The 18,662-nt window shown below is 36.1% G+C and overlaps 1 protein-coding gene across 50 annotated transcripts in view; it reads right to left on the reverse strand.

Annotated features, from left to right (window-relative positions):
- Positions 1 to 18,662, reverse strand: part of ANK2 (ankyrin 2) — a 351,779-nt gene that overhangs the window by 25,391 nt on the left and 307,726 nt on the right. For all 50 annotated transcript variants that reach the window (XM_035325572.1, XM_035325573.1, XM_035325569.1 and 47 more), the window contains 9 exons: positions 17,950 to 18,104; positions 16,826 to 17,037; positions 15,745 to 15,949; positions 13,854 to 13,950; positions 8,986 to 9,214; positions 6,394 to 6,519; positions 4,082 to 4,204; positions 3,393 to 3,425; positions 1,361 to 1,382 (listed from right to left, as the gene is read on the reverse strand). In XM_035325572.1, the coding sequence (XP_035181463.1) occupies positions 1,361 to 1,382; positions 3,393 to 3,425; positions 4,082 to 4,204; positions 6,394 to 6,519; positions 8,986 to 9,214; positions 13,854 to 13,950; positions 15,745 to 15,949; positions 16,826 to 17,037; positions 17,950 to 18,104 (1,202 nt within the window). The remainder of the gene's footprint in view (positions 1 to 1,360; positions 1,383 to 3,392; positions 3,426 to 4,081; positions 4,205 to 6,393; positions 6,520 to 8,985; positions 9,215 to 13,853; positions 13,951 to 15,744; positions 15,950 to 16,825; positions 17,038 to 17,949; positions 18,105 to 18,662) is intronic.

Raw genomic sequence — 18,662 nt, forward strand, 5'->3', positions numbered from 1 at the left:
TTGGGTGCTGTGCCAATACTGCCTACTGGGAATATTTAATTTCAGGAAGGACTACTAGCAAATGTATTTAGAACAGAGTTAAATGCTGGAGGAGTTAAGTTAGTTACGAGCAGAAAGGAATGCTTAGAAATTATAGGGAATTGTACGTTTTTCTTTTAGAGGTGGCATATCATATAAAACTCGGTATATTTCTGCACTCTGGTCTAAAAGTCAAAGTGGTAATGCAAATAAGGGGAAGCTGGGCAATACATAGATATCTGCATTTATTTGTATAAATATCCATGAGGTAACTGAAATTCCATTCTGCTGACTGTACTACAGCGTGTCTTTTCCACCTTGATGAAATTGGTCCTCCTGGTATAAATAATAATGAATTAGAGCAGAAATTGGATATTGGTAATGTTGTTTATCGTGGTGAATGCTACTTCCCAGAACGTTACTGGCTGTTTTGTCGCACTGATGTCTTTCTTTCATTCTCTAGCTGAAGCATTTCTAATTTAGACAAAAGGAGATTATAGGGGAATAGCCATCCATTGGATCTTCAGGACTTTGGTGCTGTTGTCTTTCCAGTTATAACATGCACACAGTATATCAGGAATAGACAGCAAAATGCAATGTAGGATAAAGGCAAGAAATTGCACTTTAAACTGTAAACAAAAGTCATTCTTTTCCTAAATAGATTTAAGAGCTCTTTTCAAATGCAGTGATTTCTTATTAGAGACATACTTCATATTAAGTATATATATTGTTTGATTTACATCTTCATTAAAGGAGATCTTTGGCACTATGAACCACTCACCCTCAGATTCCAGTAATAATGGACTGATTCTGTATATATGGAGGGTTTATATGGTACACCAAGCTTACAGTTACATTTCCAGTCATATTTCACCACAGTAAAGGGCGGGAGGGGAGGGTTAAACAGTCTGATTACTTTGGACAGTATCACTTTTTTGCATGCTTATATTTCATGAGTTTAATGAAATATCTTAGGATATTAATCATGTTTTTGTTAAAAATGATACTGTCATTTATCTCAAATGGCAACAATGTATCAACAAATGGACAAAAAATGGAGGGATGAGCATTCATACAAGCAAAATAGCAATAGCGGGATCACTAGGGATGTCAAAGGAAAGTAAATGCTTAGAAAAACTGTTTTAAATCGCATTACTTGTTAATTTATATATTAAAATGTATTTAATTGATAACTTTTGATATTACATTGTTTTCTATTACTTTTTAAAGTATTGATGTTATTAGCGATAGCTGTTAAAGCTTAGCTCTCTTTCATGCTTATCTTTATTTTTAACAATCTTTCACACAAACTGCATTACGGTATTAAAAAAAAAAGTCTTACTTTTTTCTGAAGTCATATCAACCTGGAAGAGAAAAAAAGGGGAAAATTAAGAAGTTGCAATACAATAAATACAAACTCATTCACTAGTAATACTGCTTGAGTTAAATCCACTAAGTATAACCAGAAACACAGACACGCTGACTTAAACAGAACCAAGAATGTATTTAGGATAATGGCATGCATAATTTAACATATTTAGTGTTTCTAATAACAGAAATATGTTTACTTTGCTATAGTTATGGTCTAGTACATGAAAAATCTTGCAATGTATTTTATATCAATGGGACTAGCAGCATAGAGGGCCCAAACTTTTGCATTATTGGGTGTGTTGTGGCATTGTTCCTAATTTGTTCCTTTTCATTAAAGGAAAAAGTCCAATACTGTCATCTGAAAGCATATGCCCCAGCTGGACAGCACCTAGCATGCTTTAGACCCAATTTCCTTGTGTATATTCATTCTGTGATCACAGTTTGCATTTTTTTCTACTTTTGTGATGATGAAAAGCAGGTGCGAAAAAGACAGCAGACTTCCTAGTGCCTAGGATTTGATGCTAATATTATCCATTGATACCTCTGAATGGAAGCAGTGATAGCCCTCAGAAGCCATCTTTTTGATTGATTTATTTTTTTCAGAGCATATAGATTAAAAAGGCCATATAATTTGTTTTCTTTCAAAAGAAAACATAGTCTTTGCTGAGAAAAACATGGAAAAAAAAATCAATGCCAGACTGAAAATTCAAGGAGTAAACTTTTCAAGTTGCCCTGTAGTTTGACTTTTTTTTCAGTTCTGCTAGCATGATCGTTTGTCCACATAAGGAAAAGACTTTTGATGGGTAAACCTGGATGTGCAAAAGTATGCAGACAAAGTTAGAAGCAGCACTACATGCTTAATTTTCTCTGCCAAACTTGTGGTAACAGGATGACTGAGAGGAATGAAAATCAGTTATGCAGTACTGTTGATAAATACAACATACAAGGTAAGCAAAAGCCCACCAGACATTGTTTAGTGAGTATTAAAAAAGCCCACTTTTGTTTAAAAATATTCTTTAGCAAAATAAATGCTATTTGTTGTCTCAGGTAAGACCTTGCTAATTCTTGCTTTTCCAGACATGGAAAATGAATGCAAGTAAACCATTGGCAAGACTTACATGGTCATACACACCTTGTAATCACTTAGGCTTTAATGTTATTAAACTTCACACTTAGCATAATTTAATTTCCCTTATTTTACGTTCCTCCAAATCAATCTGGAATTATGTCAGCACACTAAATATTATTATTAACATAATGAATTTTTAATTTTCTTTAAAAATGCAAAGATGTCTTTAGCCACCAATGAACTTGTCTTTTTGTGGTTTAGCATCTTATATGAAAGTATAAGAATTCATAAATGTTTGGAAAAATAATTTTCCAGTATCTTCGACCTGGTTTTTACAGAGTACAGATTTGTTAAAAACAACTTTTTGGGACTTCACTGGAAATGCATAAACAGCATTATAGAGGCTAAAATAATTAGTTTTGTGCTTTCATGATGAAATTGAATCATCATCTGATAATGTTGCTGTTTAATATATATAATGGGAATTGGCTTCTGACAGTAGATAGGTAGCAGGTTAAACAAAAATGATCCAGATCCACAGCTAATAACATTTGCACCCCTACATTATTTTTAGGATGTGGGATAATTGTCAGAATCAGAAAATCAACACCACTTCCCATTTTTTTTGTGTGTGCTGAGGAGAATATAAATTAAATAAACACACTTGCATGACCTACTCTAGACCAAGTAATTTTTAAAATGTTTATAAACTGCTTTGAAAAGAAAATGTACTATTATACATCTCTAAAATCAGTGGAGCTGAATCAATAAAACTTTACTTTTATCTAGGGGAAAGTTAAACTCAGTAAATTCCAAAAGTGTTCCTATGGAAGATCCTTATAAATCACTACAGATTTAATCTTTTAAGTTGTATCTATTAGTTGTATTTTAGCAGTATGTGTAAGCAATGACATGCTGTTATTAGAAACATTACCTCCTCTTCTTGTTCTTGATCTGATTCTGATTCCTTTTAGTTCCAAAATGCCATGCAAGAAGGGGAAAACAGAGCAGGCAAAATACACAATTTTTAGAAGAAAAGAGTAGCAAAAAATAACTTCATACAACACTTAACAGAAGACTATGCAGTATGTTTCTGCAATTGATTTCTTGTGTGAAAGGTGGCAGACCTCTGTACTGCCAGTGCAAAACACAAAATGCTACAGCATCAAGCAAATTACAGACAGAAACATTGCTTCTGGATGTTAGCCTTCATGATCCTTATTTGTCCTAAAACTTGTCATTTATGCATGCTTTTGCACCTTTAAGTTGGCATGAATAAATATTTAAAATAGTTTTAAAAGTTACTAGTTTAAATTGAAAATATCTTGAGACATCTTATTTATAAAGAATACAAAAATGCTACAATAAAATTATATTACATGCTGAAAAAACTGAAGAAAAAAATGAAAAACACAGCTAACATTTTGGTCAAACAGCCTAATGCATTCCTAAAAGGCACAGAGCTCCTAAACTGACAAGGACAGTAATAAGTCCTACTTACCACACGACAGCAAAAACTGACTCTTTAAAATACCTGACTATAAAGCTTTAACTATATTTTTTCCTCCTACTCATTTGTTGTTACAATGCTGATTACGATAGATCAGTATCATTTCACAGTACCTTTGTGTAAACAGGTAAAGTGATGTTTAAATTACATATGGCTTGATGAACAAGACCTCTTGTAGATTTGGGCTCCTTCATGAATGATAGCCGTCCACAGGGTTCTTGAGTGGTATCTCGCACCTGGTGGAGGAAGCATATAGCCATAGCATCTGTTATTTTGCTATTTTCCCATTTAAACTACTTGCACCACTCAAAGTTATTCAGCAGAACGAGGCTAGATGTGGGAGAAAAAAAAATGTAGGCAAAAATAATATGTACTGTTGTTGTTTTCCCACTTGTTTGTAAATGTACATGTGGATGTATTTGTGTGTTAAAGCAAGAGAAAACAACTACATACAGGCTTAGACATTAGAAACTTATTTACAGAAGTCAGTGGTAATGCTGTAATCATCTTAAAAGAACAGACACATTCTGGTAAGATAAGGTTCCTGTGATAACTTACACTACCTGTTTTTCACTGAAACAATCCCCAAACTTTATAGTAATAACAAAGACTCATTTTCTATTAGGTTATAAAATAAACCATATGGCAAGCATGTGTATTTATGCTGATATTAGCGATAATGTTTTGCTCAAAATTTTAGTATTAAATATTGTGTTCGTTCATTTGGCTACTCTTTTGGCTGAGAGGCTGAAACTAGTAAAAGATTACACTTAATTTCTGCTTTTGCAAAATGTTCTCTCAAATGTATCAATAAATCCTGTTCTTACACAGAAGACATTTGCGGGAGTACGTTTCTAGCTGTGACTGTGACAATCTACAACTGATACTACAGCATGTTATACTCTAATATTTTGCAACAAATCAGAAAAACCTCTGTTTCACAGCTGTCAGCAGAAACAAGCGTAAGCACTTAGAACTTAAGATAATGGTGATGCAGTTCTAGCTTTTGTACGTAATGTCAGGAGGATTAAACATAATGTCACAGGAGAAATACAACAAAGCATTACCTCATTCTTCATCTTCTGAACAGATAAAGATGATACAACTGGATACATGGGCATTAAGTTATCAGACTGAAAACACTAGATGCAAAGCCACATGTTTTTGAACACATTTTGGAAAATCTATCATGGAGAAAAATATGCAAAGCCAAAGATAGGTGCTGGCATAGGTAGAGTTCTAAATTAAAAAAGCTTTAAAAATAGTGCTGAGGAGGAGGAAGAGAGTTCAAAAGTTGTCTAGAAACACAGAGTAAATTTAATGAAATGAGTGGGTTGATTTTCTTCACTTCTTGGAAGTTTCTATTCATAAAGTACTTATCTAAAACCGTTTTACATAATGGCTCTGTTGTAGCCAGAATGAGCCAGCAGAAGGAAAACACAGTTTGTTGGAAGAGGTTTGCAGAGCCCTCTGAATCTCTCCATTCAGAAAAGACGGTGGTGGTGGTTCAGAGGCAGCAGCCCCCTCTGCTGCTAGCGCAGACCACACTTCTTCACATCTGCTCCCTACACATCTCATGAAAGAAGCAAATGAGCTCTGTGGCCCATGGTGTTTACACTGCTGGTTCCAAAGCTAGGGAGAACGCATTAGTTCATTTTTGCTGAATGTGTTTTTTGTTTTGACTTTCATTTAACAGACTTTCTACTCACATAAAAGATTTTACAATAGAATACTAGCATCATATATGCTTTGGGGATAAAAACTAGGTTACAGTTGGACTTTATCAAAATTAATTACTTCATTTTTCCTTTGTTTTCAAAAAATAAAGTAAAACTTTCTTTTAAGTTAACCTTAGAATCACAGACACAGGGTTGGAAAAGACCTTCAAGATCATCTGGTCCAACCATCCCCCTACCACCAGTGTCACCCACTAAACCATGTCCATAAGCATCACGTCCAACCTTTCCTTCTTTGTTAACTTTTGACTGAGGATAAATTAACTTCAGCCAGAAATGAGAATTTTCCAGAACACTACAAACAAATAAACTATAATGCAAAAAGTCATTGTAACCTTAGCTATAACTCAAAATATCTAAAAATATCTAAAATATCTTACTAAGCTCTCAAGCAAGTTCTGCATAGCTGCTGAAGAGTATGATTAGTTGAAGAACACTTACATCTGCGTTGACAGCCCTATCGACAAAATGTAGGGTAAAATGTGTAGAGACAGATAATTGTATTTAGAGCAAAATTTTAATAAATTTCAGATAGCTATTTCCATAGATTTGGTAGGTTTTAACTGCCCAAGGCAATGTTTAATCCACGATGACAAAAGAAAAAAAATTTGACCATTCAGTCTGCTAATTTTATCACAAACTCATAACTAGACAAAAATTATTATCCATAGCTCATATATTAACATTACCTTAACGAACAGGGGAAGTCTGTTTTCTTTGAAGGCAAAAAAACTGAATATATGATGTTGCCCACTCTTTGTTAGTGGCACCAAATTGCCAAAACAGTCAACATAGATGGGTTTTCCTTCTAATACCTATTGGAAATGAAAAAGGAATAAAGCAACAATTAATCACAGTCATGGGATTAGGATTCTTCAGCACAAATCTACAGTAGTTTAGATCAATTTCTTACATTTCTAGGACTTGTCTTGTCAGCATTTGCAAGGTTTGTTATAAACAGACACCTAAAATCTGTGGAAACATTTCAGACTATTAAATTTCAACTGGAATATATTGTTAATTCGGTAACAATACTGTGACACTATAAATGACAAAATGAGCATTTGGTGTCATGAATCTGTGCAAATTATCATTTTTAATATATTTTTATTTTTAATTGGATTAAATTTTAGCATACTTTACTAACTTGGGCTCATCACAGTAGCCAAAAAGAAAACATTTTCTTCAGCATTAAAAGCAGAAATCCTAGATTTGAATAGCAGGATAATAAGCCTGTTTGTAAATCTCATGCAGTTGCACAGGACCTTCCTAAACAATGCAAAAACTTTCTAAATTAGACTACCTATGAGTTTAATCAACTTGGACCAGCCTGTTGCAGCAGGTAAAGACAGTATATGTTAGGAGATTCTTTTCACTTTGACTGGACTGGGGAAGGTCTAGAGCTTTTGAAAGTCAGGCCTGAAGCAAACAAAACGCCCATATAATGATACTGCTTACATCTTTGGATTGCTATTTGTGTGGCCCCTCCACATGTTTAAATCTCATCTTACCAATTTTGGAGCCGTTCCCTTCAAATCACCAGTACATTAATATCTTGTCATTAGTTCCCAGAAATTCAGCCTCGCCATTCAGTTTTATGAGCCCGTATTTTATCTAGGTGCTCTGCACAACAAATGCCTGTCAGAGCTTCAGAAACAGTGAGGACAAATGTTTTTAAAGGTGGGGTTCAGTCATGGAAAAAAAACACCACACTAAGACCATACTACTAAGCAGAAGAATATGCCATTCACGTCCTTAATGCATTTCCAATTTGCCATTTCTTCTGAGGAAGCTGACATATACAGAGGAAAAAAAAGGCAGGCGGTTTGTTGGATCCCACATAGAAAAACCTTTGCCTGTTCTGCAACAAACATAATTTTTTTTGTAAAGCAGAGTAATCTCTTTGTAGCAAATATGCTGATAAAATGTGACTCCTGTTGACTGCCTTTTTGGTTAGTAATATGCATTTATGGAGTTATCAGAGGTTGACAATTCCTACCCTTTGTCTTTGATTTTCTCCCCTTTTCTCGTAACACCCAGTTAGTATCAGGCTCAGGAAACGTAACTGTTTAGGAAAGCACACCACTCCAAAACTCACCTTTACACAGATATTCCTCTAAGAGGAAGTTACTGGAATAACTAAGAAATTCAAGTTATCTCCCAACAGTTTGTTACAGAGCTAATTAAAACTTAAGTAATCAACACTGACCATCAGAGAAAAAACCTCAATGTACTTGGACTAAACCCAGGACTAGCCTACATCCATAGAACTTAGTTTTGAGCTACCTGAGGCAAAAAGTCCATTTAAAATACCTATCAGCTCACTTTTAAAGTGACTTACTGCAGTCTTGGGTCCTGTGCACCTAAAACCCTAACCAAGCTCTATGGCTATGCACAATTCTTACAAGCTATAGCTTTTTTTTTCTTTAATAAAAGCCATACAAAATGCCTCTCCTCCTTCTTGTACAACTAGCAATCTCAAAATGTCGGTGTCGCTTCCCCACATAAAAGTAGATTTCATAATAGTTAGTAGGAAGATGCTGCTCTGATTTTCAGTCTTTGAATTAAAGAAATACTGGCCCTGACACCAGAAAAAAAGCAGGACAAAGAACAAGAAACTGCTGGACTAAATGGTAATGCCATAAAATCAGTCCAGTTTCTAAGTGTAACTGTTTAACGGGTCCACCATAAAAAGGCAACTTGGGAAACCAAATTCTTTCAATGCAGTTTTGTCCTATAGATCTTCTAAGTCTTAACAGACTTACAGAGAGCTCAGACTGAACCAGCTCACTCCCATATTTACTCTCCCCTTGCATCTAGTTTAATGTTCCTGCTACCTCTTTTTTTTTTTTTTAATTTGCTGAGGACTTCCCTGAGAACACAATGGATGTCCCCTTAAAATGCCAGTGATGCTATGGAGATACTATGGAGAAAGCAAAAAACGCAGTTTTGCCAAAGGGAATCCCTTTCTAACATCAGCTAACCAGATGACCGAAAGACCCAAATGTAGACAACTGAATGTAGATAACCTTCCAACTAGCCCTGTGGACTATCAGGTCAGCAATGGCCCACTGCAAATAGGATTTGGTCACTCATATCTGGCACTTCCTGTTACCTTGCATCTGCCAAAAGGCAAAGCTTGCATCTTACCATGATGTCTGATACTGCATTTGTTGGCCCTTTTACTTTTCACTCCTTGTAGCAGGCAGTAGGCAGAAAACAGTACCTTAAAAGCAGACATTAGAAAATGGAGAAAAGTGCTTAAGAGTCTTGCACAGTACCTCTACATCTCTGCTTCTTGCAACTTCAGCAAAATTTTCCTGTTGTTCTAGAGTTTTATCCACCTTGTCGTCTGTCATGCAAAAACATCTTAACCGTGCTTCAATGGGATCATGTGATTTGGCAAACACCACAAATTTGGCCATGTAGGGGACACAGATAATCTCTCTGTACACTTGAGAAGCAAAAGTAACAGATTCTTGTGTCTGTCGACAGTCTATTAACCAAAATCTGTAAATTAAAATGAAAAGTTGGATAATCAATGCAAAGATTTATACAACAAAATTACATATTTTCCACCTTTGTGGCATTAGCTGGCAACCAGACCAATTGACTAAAAGAAAAATAGGTACCATTTGGGAAGAATAGCTTAGGAGTGCTGGCTGCAGCCCTCCTCTGGTTTAGGAGCATGAAGCAAAATCAACAGCAAAAGCATTTGTACCAGAACTTACGCTCCAAAATACCAGCTGCAGACTTTTTGTAGGATCTCCTGCTGCACAAATGCCAGGCTGTTGTTTGTGTTTCTGGTATGATCTCACTCACTTGGAAGCTTGTTTGCTTCCAGTTACATGACTGGCTTTTAAACACTCTGAAGATTTGCTTGAGATTTGCAAGAGTACACCTGCTTGTACTCTTATGTTTATAAAATATATTACATTTAAAAATTTGTTTATAATAGTTAAACAATTATAGATGGCTTACTGAGATCTGGGGATTTATCACAGTATCCAATAAATATTTCTGTTCCTTTATTCAAAAGTAGGCTATGGCCTCAACTTTGTTTTCATTGGAATTTATTCTTTATAGTAAGAATATGTGATCAACTTTTTGGCTTCTTTTACCAAGAACTGAATCTTTTCTAGACTAAGCTTGGTGGTCTCTGCGTTCCATCACTTTCAACAGTTTCTGCTGATATGTTTGAAATGGTGATTGATCATATCATCGGGTCTAGAGACACCCAAAAAGTCTCTGAATTTGTCTTTACTTACTTATCCAGTCATTCCTTGATTTCTAAGCAGAAAGTAAGTAGGGAAGGGTTTACTCCAAGTGTGCAGTTCAGATATCCCCTTAAACGTAATTTTGCAATAGGTGCCTTTCATCCAGAGAAATAAATACACTGTCTTTTTGGCAGCTGGTTGCTGCTAAACATCTGGTGATGCACAAGAGACTCATGTCTCATAAAAATCTTAGTAAAATTGCTTATAACTAACTAGTCAAATGCCAATCCTGTCATGGCTCTTCCAGGCTATAACTGCATCGTTAAACTACAGAGTAAGCAATTTCAGCCTTGTATTTTTAGCCCCCTTATATTTTCCTAGACATTGCATATTTTCCTGTTAAGCACTGGATATGTCAGTATGCTGCACTTGGCTGTTACTGATTTGCGTACATTTTTTTTTTTTTCCCAGCAGGGATGTGGTGAAAGTTTCCTGAATTTTTAATGATGAGGAACAGGAGACTGAAGTGGTTTTGGCATGAGTAGCTAATGCTTCAGTCTGTTCTAGAACCTCCACCTCTCACAGCTGAAATGTTAACATGCTTTGCCTAAAACATTTGCTTTTTTCCTACTAGGTAGCCTAAAACGTCCTACTGATTCAAAATCAGAAATGCTTCTTATGTGAATTCAGTCAGAGACTTAACTTTGATTTTGTGCAGTTTTTGGGGGGCATACTGAAGAACAGGGATATATACACATATTTCTGTACTTGAGCGATATTATATTTTGAAGACCCCCCTAAGCAGGTACATCCAAATCTGATTGCTACTACACCTTACTTCATAGAGGCTGTGATCACCACTGACTCACTTTGTATCATGGTTTCTAACATTCATTTTAATGATTTCTTTCTAGAATATACATTGAATCTTCTGTTCTGATGGCTCCCAGTCTGTGACTCTGCACCACAAGTCATACGTGAAGGTATTCAAAGCAACAGGCAAATACTACTAGAATAAGTAACTGCATCTCCATAGGGTGAGTACTTCCTACTGCTACTACATGTGAATCGTAACAAACCACCTCAATACATACTGACAAATGTACAAAGTTATCAAAGACATACACCATGGATGTGCAATTCATGTCTGGAACTTCAGCCTCCAAAACAGCTCCCCTCCTCTTCACTGAAAGCTACAGGGACTTTTTCCTTTCTTTGGGCCATTCAGGCCAGGACAGCATTGCCCAGTAATATAAAAAAAGACAGAATTTCCTTATACCCTTCTAAAGAGAATTGAATTGTTCTTTTGTAAAGGTAACAACTTTCACTTAATAAAATAAGTTCTATAAGTTATTTTAAATAAGTTCTATAATCTAGAACTTATAAATAAGTTCTATAATCTATAATAAGATTATAAATAAGTTCTATAATCTATAGATTATAGATTATAAAATCTATAAAAATAAGTTCTATAATATATAAATAATAAGTTCTATAATCTATAATTCTAATACTTTTATTTTCTAGTCCCAAAACATACCAGCAGAAACGTACCAAACATTTTGCAATGAGTAACATGTATTGCCTTCTTTCTCAGATATCACTTCATTTAGTTTCTCTCTGGAGCTGATGACATTTCATTTAAATAAAATTCTTTGTGTGGGTGGAAAGTATGGCTGAGTGTGACACCCGTAGGATGGAGAAGGAAGTCATGAGAGGTCAAAGACGCATCAGAAGCTGCAGAAGCTGATACAATCTACAGGGGGTTTATTACTGACTGTAGATTACATGGTATTATAACCCACAACACATACCTTTCAAGTGTGATTTTTCTGGTCTTACTCATCCTTCGGTTGAATAATACTGAGTATCATTCTGTGCTTATCTTTGGAACATTTAACAAACAGGCTGGTTGAAAAACAGAGGCTGATGACGTTTGAAGAGAGAAAGCATGTTTGGTACATAAAGGTTGTGCATACTGATATTTTACTTTTAGTGTGTGGAAGAAGTATACTCTGCTGGCCTCAAACTGGAGAGGCTATATCCTCTGAGAAATCACCATACGCTCAAATGATTTTCTTCCATACACCAGGGACTAAAAAGTCAAAACAGATACTAAATTAAAAAAAATGCAGCTCAGGAAATGGAAAACATCCATTCCTCAACGTCTGCAGTTTAATTCACGTGTATCCTTTTCTCAAGCTCATTTTAGACAGAATTAGTCTTATGAATGGGAAAATAGTTGTGCATCCAACAATTTAACAATTTAAACAATTTAATTAAGTTGTTGTGAATAGCAAACAGTCAGGCATCAGCTGATTCTCAGCAGAGCACAAGGCTAAAAGGGCAGATGCACTTTTAGACCAGGATACAAATGAAGAAATTCAAGTTAAATTGTCCTTCAGCAAAGATGGTAATTCTCTGACTGTAAATACATGAAAAAAATCCCATTTTCTAACTTTAACAGCATTTAAAATCATGTTTGGGTTAAGTACTCTGTTGAACACTTAGCTAGATAACAAAGAAGATAGATAACAATTAAAATCTCTAAATGGGACCCAGCTAACTTAATTGCAATAGTAATCAATTGAAATGCCATCTTGGGGATTAGGAAATATCCACCACTAATGTTTATACTGGGCCGTAGTTCTATAAACCGTCACCCTCATTCTGGCTATAGTTCATGTGTAGTCTTGCTGTGGACTTCACATTTTTAGAGTTTTTGACCTCGCAGACTTTGCATCCCGTCTCCACACTTGGCTCTTAAATTAATCTTTAACTTCTCCCTTGAAACGAACGCTGCAGGTAGCAGATGGGAGCTAAAACACACTTGAACACGTCCCTCTAGTGGTCATTGTCAGTAAAGGGAACCGAAAAATACGAGATGCATATCAGCAAAGCATTCAACTTCATTGGAAGACAGCTCTAAACTGGCAAAGTATGGAAAAGTAATATTTTATTTCTCCTAATGGACTGCTGGAGCTGATCTCATCTTAACATTGAATAAAAGGTTTAATTAAACAATCTAATCTAATAGTAATAACTCTTAGTTATACAGTTATATATAGTAATAACTCTCCCCCTAGTGTTTGCACTGAAGGAAATTCATTGAATTTCATGGCTTAGTCACATTTCCAAAGTTACCCAAGATTTTTATAATTGTTTATGAGACTATGAGCCCTAAATTTAAAACTTTTCAGGTCTTGGCCTGCATCCTCTTTCACAGAGACTGAGATTTTTGTGCATTTCTGTAATATAAATCATCAACAGAATAGAAACTAATGTATTTTTTAAACAAAATTCTGTTTGTCAGTTACCAGAACGACAGCAGTTCAATTTCATCACAAGAACAGATGGTTAGAAGAGATTCTACATGATCACAATTTGGTACACCTACAGATCTTTTGGCTTGATTTCTCATTTGTTGGATATTCTGAAGGTAACATCTTTTATAAGATGTACAATGAGCTACCCAAATAAGGGATTTCCATGGAAATTTTCATATTTCTGCATCTGAGGAGTAGTGGTAATCAAAATGAAACCAGGTTTTTCTAATTACCTGAAAATTGAACTGTCCCTCAGATTACTATTTCAGAAAAATGAATACATCATTAATTAATTTCTGGGAACACGGCAGGCACTGACTGCAGATGAGTAATGGCTGAGATGGAAATGACAAAAGCATAAATTTCATTTAGTTGGTAAGGGCTTTATTGCTTACAGCTCTCACACATCCTCTGTCTGGGCTAGGAGGCTCAGAGCTTCCAAAATACCTGGCCAACGGATTCACAGCATAAACAAAACATCTATGTTCCTTCCACCATTAACTGGAATAGTTTAAAGGAAACACTTGTAAAACAAAATTCATACAGGGAAAAAAAAGACAGGCACTTGAAAGTAACACTGTAAAACTTGTTTTGTTTTATAGGTACCTGGCAGACACGTTTGTCGTGAAGGAAACACATTCATTAACAAATGTGAGCGGTGTTGTTCCAGTGATGTCTTCCCATTGGGCAGGGGTGGTTCCTCCTGAAATGACAGTAATTTTAAAAGAATTACAAACAGGCAATTTTCCAATCTTCTTGCTTCTAAGTAATGTTTTACATTCTTCTGAACTGTTGTTACGTAACTAGCAATTATCTCAGACATGCCTTCTCCTCTGGTCCATGTTATTCCACTAATGCTAATAAGATAGTGGGTTTCCCCTGATAAAAGAAATCATCCACATACAAATGATTTGCAAACGATGAGTGGCTGTAGCACAGGTTTAGAAATGGTACAGAAGCTAGAATTTGGGGGGGAAAGATGTTTTTTTTTCTGTAGTATTCATGGATGCATGGCAAAATTAGCCCAGATACAGTGCAGTGAAATCAGTATTGTTACTTTGGAGACAATAATATTGTTATTAATAGTAACAACTATAATTTGTGATTTCTATAACCTAATCCCTTTTCAAATAATTCAGAAAGACTCTAGTCCAGTATGTATATAACCAGGAAATTTCTTTCGCACATTCCAATGAAAGTCTATCAAGCAATCTGTGTCTGACAGCTCCCGGGAAGATCCCGCAGTTGAAATTTGCACTTCTGTATCTTGCTGTACAATTGATGGACTTCTGGATTCCTATCAGCCTATTAAATGTTTCGGCCTTCTTTGACTCTGATATTGCCAGCTTCCTATTTGATCACTGAAAGTCTGTCAGCCTGCAGATGTTCTAGGATGAACAATGGGGACTTAGACTATGTTTTCAAGTTTTTCAGTATCTTTCCTTGCCTCACCTTTTGGTGAGGAATGTCACGTTAATTTCCAGTTACCTTAAAATCAGAATGAGCTTACAGAAAACAGAAATTCCAACAGCAGTTACAGCTATTTATGAAATGTAAGAATTAAAGGAAAAACTATGGGTAACCAGCCAGTAATAATGTCCGTCCCCCCTCTCATATACAGCTGACTTGTTAGATACCCATATGACCATATAGCAGAGTCTTTACACAAACCTTAGAACAAGTTGTATACACAGAGGAACACTAGTTTCCAGGAAATAACCTCCTTTCTCCTGTTGGTGAAGCATTCTTGTAACCAAGTTCATGTTTAAAGTTTTTGGGAGAATCCTTACTGATTTACTGTTTATCCATGACATTTATTCAAATTCCTCTTAATATAGGAGACTATTCTTTATTTAAATAATCATTGTTTCACTTTCTTGGAAATGCAAATACTTCTTTGTTGACCAGATGTCATCTCTGGTATTCCAGCAGTTAATTAATACCTCTGTATCAAATTGTAAAAGCACCTGTCCGCTGCAATGATTCACTAGCACATCTTGGTGCATAATGCATCTTACATGGGGATGATACGTGAAATCAGTTTGAAAACTGACAAAGATACCTAATGGTAACTTTTAAGCAGAATGAAAGCATGCAGCTAATTACTGCCTGTTGCCCGAAACCAAATATGGCCTTAATCACTTTGGAGTTACAGTAAGTTTAAAGTGCTTAAACCCAATATTTTTTCTATGAAGCATATTTCAACCTTATGTCTCTATTGCACTTACTCTGCTAGGTGGAGGTTATGTTGGTACTCAAGAAACAGAAACTCTAAGTGAAATATCAACACCCCACCACCAAAATCTACAATTATTGTAACGTATCTCTTGTTAGCCCAAGTGACAAATGATATTTCTGATATAAACGAATTGATTGGAAAGCAGTTTTAGTTTTCACCAAACCTTCCATATGTGTAATCAGTTTAATCTATTTATTTAGCCCATGATGACTGACAATGTCAAGATGCACATAAAAAGCTTTAGTATTTGTATCCTACCTGTTATGCTGCACAGTAACCTTAAAGTGGGAGTGTCACCTCCATAACCATTCATGATCCCATCACTGGAGGCTTTAGGGACAGGAATCGTCATCGTGATGGGTTTATGGAACTTCCTTCTTCTGGGCTCCAGCGTGACTATAGGACTGAAGGTAGCCTTGTTGCCCAAAATCTTCTTTATAAGTTCGGTATGCATAGGTTGAGCCTTTCCAAAGCAAAAGACAGTAACAAAATAGTTGCTTGTAAAGAGAGTATGTAAAGAACTGGGTCTATATATTGCTAGAAATACTAAAGCTCTTCCATTAAGTGGCACAATTTCTGAGGAAAATCTGCAGACAAAAGACTGACTGCCAGTGAGAAGGGGAGATCTCCCCTTTTCAACTGTATCTCACTCCTCACTCCTCTTCCTATTGCCTTTCCTGGTGCTCATCAGCATTAATTTAACACACTTAACCAAAAGTTAATGATTTATTTTTTTATTTTTTTTCCATGCGTGGTTTTGTGTTGTTGTATTGTTTTCTTTCTCCTGAGAACAAACTCCAAGCTATTTTAGTAAGCTATTCAGCTATTTACAGAGGATTTCAACAATCACAGTAGCCTGACCAAGGCAAGTGTTGGATGCATTCGGCAGGCTCAGCAGGAGGAGGGAAGGCAGGAGGACTTACACCTCTTTCAGTTGTGAATTGTTAGGCTGGTTTACTTCATGATGACAAACTGTCCATCTGACCTAGCTATCACTGCATTTTGAATTGCTTTGAAGCCTTTCATAAAAACTATTTAAGAAATTGTTCTATGATCTACATTAATATCATCATCATCAAAATGAGGCGCTTCTTCCAAGAACATACAGTTAACAGACAAGAATCTGAATAAACTGGAAGACAAGAATCTGAATAAACTGGAATGCCCAAACCACTTACGACTTGCTTTGACTTTTGCATTGATTTTTATTATTTGTAGTAGGAGCATTCTAAGCAACAACGTACAACGTGATAAGCTGAATATGCTGGTTTTCCAGTATAACTCTGAAGGAAAAAGAAAAAAGAAGAAAAAAAGATGCCTTCTAACTGTTTCGTTGTACCTGGAGGCCTACACGAATTCGTTTGGTTAGAGCCCCTTCTGGGAAGACTGCCTGCACTTGTGGTACCACCGTGCTGCTCAGCACACCTCCCTCGGGTCCAATAAGGTTGCTGTCCTGTTTGATCCGGGATACCACTGCAAAGTACTGAGGAAAATCTCGGGTGATGATGCGGCAGATGCGTTTCTTCTCAAGTTCCTCTGGTGTGTCAAGGACTGAGGCAAAAGAGATGGTCATCAAACAAAATTTTCATAGAAGCCGTGCAGTGAACTTCAAAATGCATTCCAGCTTTTCACAGTTTAACCACAGCTTACAGATGCATTTTGTCTAGAAATTACTGTGTAACATGAAACATCTCAACACTTTAAGCTTGGCTAAAACAAAGAAATCAAGAAAGACAAACACAGACAGACTCAGCAACTAAGTGAAGGAAGCTTAAGACATCAAACAGAAGTCAGTAACTTGCCCAAAATCAGTAGGCAAACAAGCTAAGGGATTGGACCAAGCCCCTTTCTATTTCACATTTACATTATAATTTGAAGGAGCATCAAGGAAACAAAACCTCAAATCAAAAAAGTATCAGAGTTCGTTTTGAAGTATACACCTTGGCTATTTTATTTTTTTTAAAGCCAACAAAATTTATAACAAATTCTGCAGATCCTAGACAGCCCAAGTCCATTCTCCTCTCTCAGAAAATGAGTATCCATGACTGGCATTTCCTCCCACACATGTAACTGCTTGGAAAGGATTAGTATGATAATTGCCTTGTTTTGGAAAGATGATGTTTATCATGGAAACTTTTTGTTTAATACTGTGAAAAGAAGCAGGGGAAAAAAAAAAGTTTAGCATCTATTCTCAACTTCGTGACAGTAGATTTTGTTTTGTCCCACCACTCAGTAGACCATGCAGGGGAAGTAAGCACAAGTACACAGTGCTTCTGCTGGCCTGTGTACCAAGAAAATGATATGCTCCAGTATGACTGAAGAAGTATCTGGAGAATGTAGTGTCAGAAGTTCTCAAGGTGGACTAAACATGATGTGCTAAACAGAAAAAAATGGCAAAATGTTATTGGCCCCATTTATAGGAGTACTGCAGGAGCAAAGAAAGGAATATATCACGCTTGATACCTTCATCCATTCCATTCAAGATTTCATTCAGTTCATCCTCAGTGTATTCACAGAAATGTTCCTTCCAGCTGTCCCCATTCTCACTGCGCAGGATCACCAGCTCTCTCTCTTTCCCACGCAGAGCAGCAAAATGGGGAATCTCCACAATCACAGGCCTGGCACAGCAACACAGCGCATTAAATGCACACAGGAGAAAGGAAGAAACAGGATTAACAGCAACTCTACTCAGTCTGCTACAAAGTGACCTGGGATTCTACCTATTCTCTGGAATACTTTGGCATAATCCTAAACTAGCAGGTCACTAACACACATACGATTTTTACAGGGACACAGTAAATGCTGAAAGACAGATTTAAAAAGTGCATTCACCTCCTTCCACAGTGTGAATGGTATTTGGTAAGATAATAGGCCTTAAGTAGAAATTTGAGAATTGTTTTGCAAATTCATTTAAAAACTCACGCTCAATTTAATTGTCACTACTGTCTGGGTTAACCTGTGCAACTTCATTTCAAAGAGAATCTACTGTAATGCACATCAACGGTAGAACAAATTCTGATCTCACTTATACTAGTGCAAATCAGAGTAATTTCATTGCAATCAGCGGGCAATTGTGTCCTGTGCCAATTTTACTTCATGGTAGTTCTATATATTCCAATGAATTTATTCTGATTTTACACTCTAGGAGAGATAAAGGAGGTCTGAGAAGAACATCT

This window comes from Oxyura jamaicensis, chromosome 4 (assembly GCF_011077185.1).
Source record: "Oxyura jamaicensis isolate SHBP4307 breed ruddy duck chromosome 4, BPBGC_Ojam_1.0, whole genome shotgun sequence".
In the NCBI taxonomy this organism is placed as follows: domain Eukaryota; kingdom Metazoa; phylum Chordata; class Aves; order Anseriformes; family Anatidae; genus Oxyura; species Oxyura jamaicensis.